Raw genomic sequence first — 11,826 nt, 5'->3', positions numbered from 1 at the left:
TTAAAGGGTGTGTATCATTTCTAAAATATACAACAAATGTGAAATTCATCAACTGAAATTTGAACTGGTTAAGTACTTTTCACCATATAAATATTTTAATATTGATTAAATTATTTCAAATTTCAGTGTGCTATAGTACACCAAGAAGTATCAAAATTCATATTTAGTTTTTTCTCTGTTTTTAATTAAATTTAAATTACATTTAATTAAAGTCCAAATGCATTTTCTTAATGACGTAAGATAATCACATCATAAAATAAATACATAATAAAATAGCATTACACATAGGCATGTCATTTTAAACTGAAATGTGTATTAAAAAAAACTAATGTGACAGATTTTAGATGTGATCATAATCAGGCAAAATTATGAACACAGACAAAAAATAAATTGCATTTCAACGTTTGGCTTTAAAATCTAGCATCCTGACATTTTCATGGACTTTACTGTTTACAACAAAACTATCTTATATTATAACAGAACTTCTATGCAAATGCCCAGAGGGTTTATCACCAGTTTTAGGAAATTATATGCACATTTTAAAATTATTAATTGCCTTATTAAACTTTTAAAGACCTTAAACTTTTCAGATTTTTTCACATTGTAATGACAAACTTTAATGTATTTTATTGTGAATTTATCTAAAAGAGCATATAAATAATAATATTGATAATAATAATAAATAATAATAATAATAATAATAATAATAATAATAATAATAATAATAATAATAATAATAATAATAAACAATGTTTGGAAAATGCAGAGGGAGAAAATGCAAACATGCAGAAAAAGAGTTGAACCAAAAACCTTATTGGTGCAAACTGTCTTATAAAAATGTATATATTTCTGGGTCAAAATCCACAAAAGACCTGTCACCTTTCTGGTTTTTTTTAATAAGAACTACCAATATTTTGTATGCAGCCATTATTTTTCTGCTGATTTAATTATTCTCAGGGCTCTGGGAGATGGAGACGGAGACGGACACAAACCAAACGAGGTTTAGTGCACACTAACACGAATGAAAACTCAATAAATAAATGTGTAAAATAAATGTGTTAAATGCTGTGTTCAACAGTACGATCTCCATCAGTTTCCTCTCTAAAGCTTCGTGATGAATCCGTTTTATCCGCTCGCCGCTCTTCATCCTCCTCCTCCACCTCAGTGGGGATCCTTCCTGGATCTTCATCTCTGTTGGAGTCATCCTCAGTCGCTCCAGGATTCTCATAGCAGCCTTCCTCACAGATTGAGGAAGAGGAAGAAGAGGAAGAAGAGGTGGCAGTGGCGGTGGGCGTCGGTACAGCATTGAAAATGATGAAGCCGAGGAGGATGACCACAAGAGAGACCAGGTAGAGTCCAGAGAACTGAGCAAAGAGTTGATAATTTTACAGAGGCAAAGAAAACAATGACGCAGAAAAATATAGGAATAGTGAAATAATGAAGATAGAAGCAAAATGACAAACAGATACAGTTACATGCAGCAACAATCATAAAAAAACAAAGTGTATTCTGTCTTAATTATAACGTTTCCCACGTCAGGACAATGATCTGGTCTTTCTCAGGTTATAAACATTTAAATATAACATCCAGTGCACAAACACTGTCCTTATTTATTGAACAAAGATAAAATCAACCCTACAATTCAACGTCACTTTTACAGTTGCACATTTTCTTGGGTCTGGAGTAGCTTTTCTAATAACTTCACAATATTTATGTTGAAATTTTTACAATATTTTACCATTTTTTTAAATTCTTTATTCTGTTTTTATATATTTTATGTTTTATCTTTGCCTGCTTGCTTTGATGGCCTGTCACTATTTACTGCTGCTGTTGCACAACAATAAAGGAATTTCTATTCTTTTCTATTTACCAACCTGCAAACTGGAGATGCACCAATCCGATATTAATATCGATATTGATCCCGATACCGAAAATCGGGATCAGGATTTTCTGATTCTAGATTCAGAATCACTGAGTTCCCGATCTAGAATTACTGATTCTAGATCGGGAATCAGTGCCAATGTGCCCAATCCATGAGGGCAGATCTATTCAGTCTAATTCTATGCTTTATTGTTTATTTTACATTATATTTAGAATTACTGACTTTCTGAACCATTTGAAAGAAGGTTTGTGGAACTTTATTATTTGACCAAAATAGCCAACTGTTTTTGACAGTTTATTTATTATTTATTTTACATTTTCTGTTATAACTGCACTGACTGAACTAATTAAAGTTGTTTTTCCATGTTTTACCAAACTAGTGTATTTAAGTGTGTTGTACTGGTGCATAGTTATCAGTTAAATTTGTAATTCAGTACGTTTGTGAATAAAAAAAGTAACGCATTAAGTCAATTCAGCGATGTTTCTCTGTATCGGATCTGTATCGGCTGATATGACTTCTCAGATACTGGTATTGGAAGAAAAGAACACGCAAAGATGACAGTGAAATGGTGGAGTTGATATTTTCTTTATATATTTATTGATAGATAGAAATATATTCTAGTATGGGAAGTTCAGAAAGTTTACCTGATTGAGCAAAACCGATGTGAGTTTTTTGGATTCAACAAATCAAAATGACCCTAAAACAGTTGAAAACCCCAGGGAGTTTTTGGCTGTTGACCAGTTTTGTCTTTAGCAGATTGATTTCTCACAGATCATGTTATCAAACATGTATGTCAGAGTAACGTACTGATCTATGATGTATGACCGGTTAATTAAGCGCTTTATTTATTCAGACCTGTCTGCTATTTTTCATCTTAAATCATTCTTAAGGAAAACAAGGGCGTTCTGTTGTGGCGTGTGCAGAGAGTCCTTTCTGAAGACAGATGCGATTGCAGGTTGACCTTGGTCATTATTCATTAACACTGCAGAATCTTGATAGGACTTTGCAGGTCACTGCAACCCAGAGAGCGGTGAGGAACAAAGCATGCTGCTGAAATAAAACACTTTGATTCAGACTTAATCTGCTTCCAATGTGAATCAAAATTCACAATAAATGGCACAAAAAGGCGATTCATGTTGTCAGTTTACTGATAAACATCCTGCAGGGCAGTAATTGTTTTCTTATTCTGAGTGACACCAAAACTGAAGATGATACAGCTGGATCAAAAAACGACAAAGTAAGATAGGTAATGAGTAACTGAAATGAACTGTTTATAGGAAATACGAGCCAAACACAAACAGATTCTACGCTCTTCATCTCCTCTAAAGTCCTGATAATGAAAAAGCTACAATCATAAAAATATGATTGCTAAAGTTTTAAAGGCAGCTTCAAAATTTAATTCAATTTTAAATTAATTTCTAAACATTTTTATTTTTACAGAATGCTTTGGGAAATGTATTTTTTGAAAGTTTTCTCACTCTTAAAAAAAATAATTTTATGTGGTAGACCAAAACACGCCAAAGTGCAGTTGTACAGTGGGAGGAAACAAATACAGTGTGTCATCATTTGTTCCCTGCAAAAACGCAAAATTTTACCAAGTATTTTTGGTAAGAAATAAGTTGAAAGAAGACAAAACTAAGTCACGAGGAACTTTTCAGCAAGACACAGGAGTTTGTTTTAAGTAAATAATTTCTTAATATTGTTAAAAAATGCAAAGTCCACTGTCAGATTATTTCACTGATAACATGGGAAAAAAGTCTTGTTAAAGGTGAAATAATCATCCAGTGGAACAAATAATTTTTTCCTCAATAGTGAAAAATTATTCACTTAAAACAAGCTCCTGTATGTTGGTGAAAAGTTACTTTTAAATTAGCTTTGTTTTAATTCTGGTATACTAAGATATTTGCATTAGAAAGTAAACCAAACTACTTGGTACTCGTCTGGACTTCTAGTTGCATCATCGTTTTTGATTTTGATCATTTCTTTATTGTTTATTTTGCTCTTAGTTCTTAGATTTGGTTCTTATTTTATTGCATCTCATTGTGATTTCCTTAGATTTTTAGTTATCTTCTACTTTCTGTTGGTCTGTCTTACAAACTCCCTCAAAAATAGTTTGTGATTCTAACAAATAAGAAGCTCTGTCTTTTAACTGTTCAAAAAACAAAAACAGATCCTTCTTTTTCTCTTTTTTCTGATCAAAGCAACCCTGAAAATGAAAAATGTTGCTCACGTTGTACTGGAAGAGGAAGATCCCGCAGAAGAGACTGAAGAGGTCGGCGGTGAGCAGCGAGAGATTGACAGAGGTGGCACTGCTCATCTTCACCACTATGGGCATGAAGCTGTACAGAGCGTACATGCACAGAGCATATGCAGCAAGCAGAAGCCCTGGGAGGAGAAAAGAGCAACGGCACGTTCAGATAATAACAGCGAAAACCTGACAAAGTGACTTAGGTTGTAGTATGTGTTTTTTATAAAACAAAAGGTTGGTGTGTGAAACATTTCTACAAAAACAATATTGACATTTTTGTAATTTTTCAAAGAGGTGTCCCAGCCAGCATGCCTAGGTGGGCCCCATGTGGGGCCATCGTGGAACCCGCGGACAAACCCATATGGGACCCATATAGTCTGCCCTCCTTGTCCCCACATGGGTCCCATCTAGGCATGCTGGCTGGGTGTTGACCAATTTTTTGCCAGACTTTAGCTTTATTCCTTACATTTTACTTTTGTAAAAAAAAAAAAAGGTGTTGGAGTGAGAGAGGTCTGGAAAGTTGCTAAATATAGCAACAAAGTCGTTAAGCTGCTAACAGTGTTTTCCAGAAGCAGAAATCTTACAGAAAGTCACCAAAATCATTTTTTAAAGTGGTGGCTACTTTAAAACGTTGAACAAGAAAAAAAAGAAGTGAAAGGTACAATTTTTTATCTCATGACCAGTTTCATATTTTTTTTGAGTGAGAAATTTATCAACATTTATTCCTCTCTGCTTATAAACATCACTGTTAAAACACTACAGTTAGTTATTATAACACTATAATTTATGTCAATGCTCTTGTTTTGAAATGTAGCCGGAAGTCTGTGTTAAGCGAGGCGGAAATAGAAGCCAATGTCGGACCGGCTAACACAATCTGTCTGCCGTTGTTTTATTTAAGTGGTTAATACGTCTCTCTAATACCCTCGCTTTAACAGCAAATTTGTGAAACTAGACAAATAAATGAAAGGCCTATGCCAGAGAAGTAAGCTGGCTATATTTAGAAACAGTCAAAAGATAATTAATTAACGTGTCGTCATGCCCACACTTGGCCTGCTCCTCTGTGTATCTTGGCTCCGCCCGCTTTGGTCGAAGTATTTACACTTTTAACCTTCAAAGTTTTCCTATGTAAAATGAATACTAACCAACTTGCCAGCTCCAGATAATATTGGACAACTCATTACGCTCCAGGATGACCCTACACGGAGGGGGCAAAAGAGGTCAAACAGCCAAAAGGTTAAATAGGATGTTAATTAATTCATGCTGCTGATGACGGCTCACATCTGGACGGTGCTAATGACGGTCCCAAACAGGCCAATCATCCCCAGGAACTCCACTCTGCTCAGGTTCTTTACTGTGTACTCCTGAGACACATTGGACACCGCGTACAAAGCAGCACTGAGCAGAACCAAACCGTCTCCTAATAAGATGTTGGAGGCTGCAGAAAGAGGGGAAACAACTTTAAAAAGATCAGGATCCAGTTAGAATCGGACCAACATCTTTTGATGCTAATGAGGACCCAGACGAGCTACAGAGGAACATGGTGAACACTGTAGTTTTTCAAATTAAACCCAGGAGATTGGAACAGATTGGCAGGAAAACAAAGGATAAAACATCAGAGTAACTTAACCAAGTAGAATAAATGAGTATGGGGTGTTGATTGTAAAGTACAGTCAAAAATTAACAACACTAATTTGGGTTCTTTAAACTGCCATAAGAGAAAAAAATGGGGATTCATTGTTCAAAGTCATGTTTTCTCTATGTTATTAATCTATAAATGTCAGAGTTTCATATAAAATATTTAAGTACCTAGCTTCATATTAAATATTTAGCTAACTAAATATGATCTGATTGAGCTAAATACTTAGTTTGACACTAAACAATTAGCTTGTGAAATATTTAGATTCAAACTTAGCTTAGATACTTAGCTTAGATAGCAAGCTAAGTAATATAACTAAATATTTAGTTTGAAGCTAAATATTTAGCTTGTTCACCAAATATTTAGTTAAAATCAATAAATTTAGCTTGGTAGGAAAATATGTAGTTTTTAACAACATATTTAGCTTTTAAATTAAATATTTGGTCTGAAGCTACACATATATATTAGCTTGCTATCCAAAAAAATGCCTTCAGACTAAATATTTAGCTTGCTAATTAAATATCTAGCTTGTTATCTAAATACTTAGTTTAGCTACATATTTAACTTGATAGCTAAAAAATTGGTTTGAAGCTAAATATTTAGCCTGCTAATTAAATATTTAATTTGAAATTGTTACATTTATAAATGAATTAATAATATGGTGAAAATATAACTTTTTTTCTCTTATGAAAAGCTAAGTAACACAAATTATTGCTCTCAGTAAATTGACTTCACCAAACTAAACTTAAAATCCAAACCATCTCATCAAATACTTTGTATTTATGCAAAACCAACAAAAATGGAGTCCAAAAAACTGAGTCCAACCACAACTTTTATCCAAAAACTGGGTTCAAACATCACAGGAGTTCTTACTGGAGCCCTGGTCTCTTCCAGCCAGCAGGTCGGCGCCCACCATGGCCCCGACTCCCAGCAGACAGAGGCAGACGGCCACATAGTGGGTCAGTCTGTACCGGGTCTTCAGGATCCACCAGGACAGAATCATTAGGACCGGGATGATAAAGCAGTCCAGCAACTGGGGCACAGAACACAAGGAAACTGACTTAGGATGATAAACAATTAAATATAGACACAGTAGAAAGACAGCACACCCTTCAGGAAATGATAAAAATTATTTTGTCATTAAAAGTTATTTAAAACTGCAGGATGTAAGTTTTATAAAAAATATTTTGCATATTTGTTAAAACTGTCACCATGTTGTGACAATATCTGTGACAGATAATCTGTGAAGTGATCGCTCTCCTCCACCTCCCCCCTGGGCTACTATTACCAAAAATCACCGATTCTGACCAACAACAACCAATCAGACCCAGGAGGAGGGGCTTTGTGCTGTCAATCACTTCATATAATCGCTACTAAATTTGCTAATGGTGGAGACACATTAGCCACCAATAACAGTGGCTAACAATAACAGTTAGCCGCTGTTATTGGTGGCTATGCTAACTAGCATTAGCATTTATGACAGGCTGTGGTAGCTGCAGCGTAGCAGAGAACAATTCAAACTTAAAAATACTTTATTGATCCCCATGGGAAATTAGATAACAGTAGATCACATAGAGGAGTGATTGACAGCGCTAAGACCCGCCTTCTGCCTCTGATTGGTTGTTTCTAATTAGCACTGGGATAAGGCAGATCAATTTTTTTCACAGATTATCTGTCTCATATCAAACTGTCACAACATAGAGACAGTTTAAACAAATTTGTAAAAAAAAAAACATTTATAAAAGTTACATACTGCAGCTTTAAATCAGTTAAAACAGATGAAGAATAACTGAAAAAGAAATTTGCCATGAGATTTAAAGACAAGAAACAAAAAGACAAACTCTACATAAAAGGAGAGCATTTCACTCAATAAAAATATTTATTTTGTCAATAAGAGATCAAACATTTCTTATTGAAGCGGCAGACCCCATGGCGTACTAACCTGGACGCTGGTGAGGGTGGTGTACTGATAGGCTTTGACCACGGTGTAGTTGGCCTCCACATCCACCAGACCCAGCAGTAAGTACCTCCACCATCTTCTCTTAAGGATCTGCAAGATATTTCCATCCCCTGCGTTTTAAAGGGGATCACCCCGGAGTTTCAGTATTCATGTGTTTGTTTCTTCATCAAGGAGGAGGACAGTTCATTAAAAATAAGCTGATCAGATGAAATGTGTGCAGTAATTCTGCAGAATCTAGTCTTAAAACTCAAATCTAGCAAATACATGTGGGACAAGCAAATCTTATAACATGGAAGAAAAAATTATGTGATTATTTTTGCATGTCAGCAACAGAATTGACATTCACATAAGAATGTTTGGTTATTTATTTGGATTTTGACAAAGATTGACAGAATTAGAATTATGAGTTAAAGTCGAAATTCTGAGAAAAGAAACTCATAATTATGAGGAGAAAATCTGAATCCTGAGAAAAATTATGGGTTGGAAAAAAAAAACCCAGAATTCTGATGGAAGAAAAAATTAATTCTGACAAAAAATCTTACAATACTGAGATTAAAGTCAGAATTCTAGTTTTGAGATTAAAGTCACAATTCTGAGAAAAAAGTCGGAATTCTGAGAAAGATCGTAGAATTATGACATTAAAGAAGTGAGAATTTTGATTTTGAAATTAAAGTGAGAATTCTCAGAATTCAGAAAATCAGAACTCTGAAAAAAATCAGAAGTCTGAGAAAAAATTCAGAATTCTGAGAAAAAAAGTCTTAGAATTCTGATATTAAAATCAGAATCTTGAGATTAAAGTCACAATTCTAAGGAAAAAAGCTACAAGTCTAACAAAAATCTGAATTTGTGGAAAAAAGTTAGAATTTGGAGAAAAAATTTCACAATTCTGATTTTCAGATTATAGTCATAGTTCTGAAATTAAAGTTAGAATTCTTAGAAAAAAATCTGAATTTTGAGTTTTTAGGGGAAAAAAAACTGTATCATTTTTTTCCTTTCAGTAGCTCCAGTCTTCGTCTGTATAACGTTTAAAATCTTGAGATAGTCTGAAAATGTGTCTGCCTGAATAAAATATGAAGCAGTTTGAGTTTAGCAGACATGCTTAGACACTATTAGCTGTGGTGCTACCTCTCCTGCAGATCATCATGCTGGTGTAGGTGGCGCACAGCAGCGTGTAGTTCAGGAAGCTCTGCAGCATTGGCGCGTTCAGGTGAAACTCTGCGGCCAGGTACTGAGAGGAGACCGCGGTACCACAGATGAGCCCGGCCAAACCCTGACCCATTGCCAGCGTTTTGGCGAGCTGCCTGAGAAAAATAAACATCACCGCCTGGTCAGAGACATTCACACATTTACCAGGTTCAATATGTGACTTAAATCTAGTGCTGGTTCCACTGGCAGATTATTAAAAAGATAATTTCACTGTAAAAACATAAAATGTTACCAAGTAGATTTGTCTTATTACACTTAAAATTGGAGAAGACTAACTTAATAGTAACTTTTCAGCACAATATAGAAACCTAAGTAAACAATTCCTTAATGTTGATTAAGAAAAAACGACTATCAGTTTCACTGGCAGATTATTTCACTTATAACATTTATTACCTGCTGTAAGTGACATACTCTGCAAGTTAAACTGGTAGGTTTTGGCTCGTGTGTGACTTAATTTTGGAAAATACCCAGAAAATAATTAATTCAGAACAGAAAAATAACAGTTAAATAGACTATTTATTAATTTCTCATCTGAAGAAGAATCACAAACACAAAAAGGAAAAGCCTACTGTAAATTCTGACCCAGAAATACATGACATTTCATCACCTTAATTATTTCACTTATAACAAAACATTTTTGTTAACTTTCAGTAGCTTTTCAGCAAGATAGAGGAGCTTGTAAATTGGATTAATTAACATATATTGTTGGAATAAAGTAAAAATAATCTGCCAGTTGAAGTAGAACTTTTAAAAGAATTAATTACTTAAAACAAGCTCTTATATTTTGCTGAAAAGTAACTTGTAAGTTGGTCTTGTCTTATTTCTAGATGAAAATTCTTATGAAATTATGAATTTGTTCCAGTTTATTTAATTTATTTTAAATATTGATTATTTTTGCCTTGATTGTTTTTAATTTTTAAAAGTGAAATTTTGAAAAAAAGAAATCTGAATGTTTTGAAGGTTTTTTTTGTATGAATTTGGATAAAAAATAGCTTTTCCAACGTTGCTTTTTGCTGAAATAACCACAAACATCCTTACAGAGTTACTGTTATATCCTGAAATCAGTTTTTTTTTTGTTTACTCACCAAGTGAAAACCTCCTTTGGTTTGAACTCCCTGAGCCTCACCAGGAATCCCCCCCGCTGGTCCTCGGAGCGCTCGTCTTCACCGGGTTGTTTAGCAGCCATGTTGTCTCACTGCGGCGGATCAAACTCCTCACAGCTTCAGCTGCTACTGAGTTTTTAAAAAATCTTTTCCTCTCTTTGTTTCAGAGCTGAATGATTAACTGTCTGGGCGGTCAAAGATCATTCCTTTACTTATCTGTGCTTTTCAAAAGCACGCAGGACACAATCAGCGCATGAGATAAGAGTTAATTACAGAGTTTTATTTAATGGGAATAAAACTTTTACTTTGATAAATGTGAGATAATTTAAAGAAGTAATCGTTGTGTTTCCTTTTGTTATAACTGCTTATGATATCAAGAATTTTATTTATTCTTTGTTATTTTAGACTAAATTAATCCATATCATCAAAAAAATATATGTACATGTAAATATAACAATCACAAAACACAATAATAAAAAGATTTTTTTTCTAGAGCAATTGTATTTATAAAAATTAATGAGTAAATTATTTAAGTGTCTATCATTACTATGTCCCTGAATGTGAATGTTTTGTTTTTCGTAGCTGCAACTTATTTATTTCAACCATCTAAATCTATCTTTATGACTTCATCCCTGATTGTTTTTTTTGTAATTTTAATGTCCTCTTATCTTGTCTGTCATAATAACAAAAATACTATGATAAATTTATTTTTATTGCTCATTAGAATAACCACAAGGTTAGCCAAAGTGTTTTTTAATGGGTAAAAATAAAGTAAACACATAAAACACAATGAATAAAACTGATATTCAACCCAACAAGAACAATATGCTGTATGTTGTATAATGGCAGTAAAGGAGTTAAGTTAAATTAACAGTGTAACAGTATACATGTATATGTATATTTTTAATTATTTCACTGGAGAATAATGGCATCTTTTAGAGCTTAGTTCCATTTTGTTAATTTTTTTTCCTCAAATTTCTCATAAGTAAAATTACAAATGTAACGGTTAAATTTACTGGATTTGCTCTATTGTTTATATATTTGGAAGATCTGCTTTATTCAAAATGGAAGAAAGAATGTGAATATTGTATTTATCAATAAAAGCGACATGGATGCAATTTAATAAGAATATACTGCTTTCTAGTCATTTTGAGATATGATAATAAATGAGGATTAACTTTAGAGCTGCACATTTTGTTTTATTTGCTCTGCTTTATAATGTGTATAAATAAATGTTTCTGAACCTGTTTGCATCTTTTTTTAAAGATTTGCAGCTGATAACATGGAAACATTAAACAATGATGGTTCAGAAAATAATCTAAAACCATTTAGTTGAAATTTTTATTCACATATTTTAAAATATAGCTCTGTTTTCTCATGGTAATATTTTCCTCTATTTAAAACCAATGAGACACTTAAAAAAGTTTAAATATAATTTTCATGTTAATGATCGAGTAAATCTGTCCGCATCAAATCATATTAACTCTGGCCAGCAGGGGGCAGTGTGGACCGCAGTACGGATGAGCGTCGGACGAAAACAAAACTGTTTTTATACCAAATAAATTTTTTAACATATCCTCAAACTACAGCTTCACTCATGAAATAATTAATACGATTAATTCCTCTCAGACTTCCCCATTAGAAAAAAATAGTGATAAAACAAACTAGTAATATGTTTGTTGAGCAAAATAAATTCAGCCATGTTGTCATACTTATTTCAACTGTAAACATGTTATGTTGTGAATGCTTAATAAAAAATGATCAAGTGAATAAATAAAAAGGGGAAGTCAG

General features: G+C 33.5%; 1 protein-coding gene across 1 annotated transcript; it reads right to left on the bottom strand.

Annotated features, from left to right (window-relative positions):
* Positions 1 to 987: 987 nt before the first annotated feature.
* On the bottom strand, positions 988 to 10,128 carry LOC106964836 (solute carrier family 35 member F2-like). Its single transcript, XM_015060566.1, has 8 exons — positions 10,018 to 10,128; positions 8,852 to 9,027; positions 7,709 to 7,836; positions 6,640 to 6,799; positions 5,409 to 5,565; positions 5,273 to 5,325; positions 4,113 to 4,267; positions 988 to 1,364 (listed from the first exon to the last, which is right to left on the bottom strand). The coding sequence occupies exons 1-8, from the start codon at positions 10,116 to 10,118 to the stop codon at positions 1,059 to 1,061; spliced, it is 1,236 nt and encodes a 411-aa protein (XP_014916052.1). The 5' UTR covers positions 10,119 to 10,128; the 3' UTR covers positions 988 to 1,058.
* Between the last annotated feature and the right edge of the window lie 1,698 nt (positions 10,129 to 11,826).

The sequence above is a fragment of the Poecilia latipinna genome, unplaced genomic scaffold (genome assembly GCF_001443285.1).
Source record: "Poecilia latipinna isolate Pla-1442-1.1 unplaced genomic scaffold, P_latipinna-1.0 Scaffold1726, whole genome shotgun sequence".
Taxonomy (NCBI): Eukaryota; Metazoa; Chordata; class Actinopteri; order Cyprinodontiformes; family Poeciliidae; genus Poecilia; species Poecilia latipinna.
The sequence above is the reverse complement of the archived record's forward strand: the minus strand, read 5'-3'. Positions and strand labels throughout refer to the sequence as shown.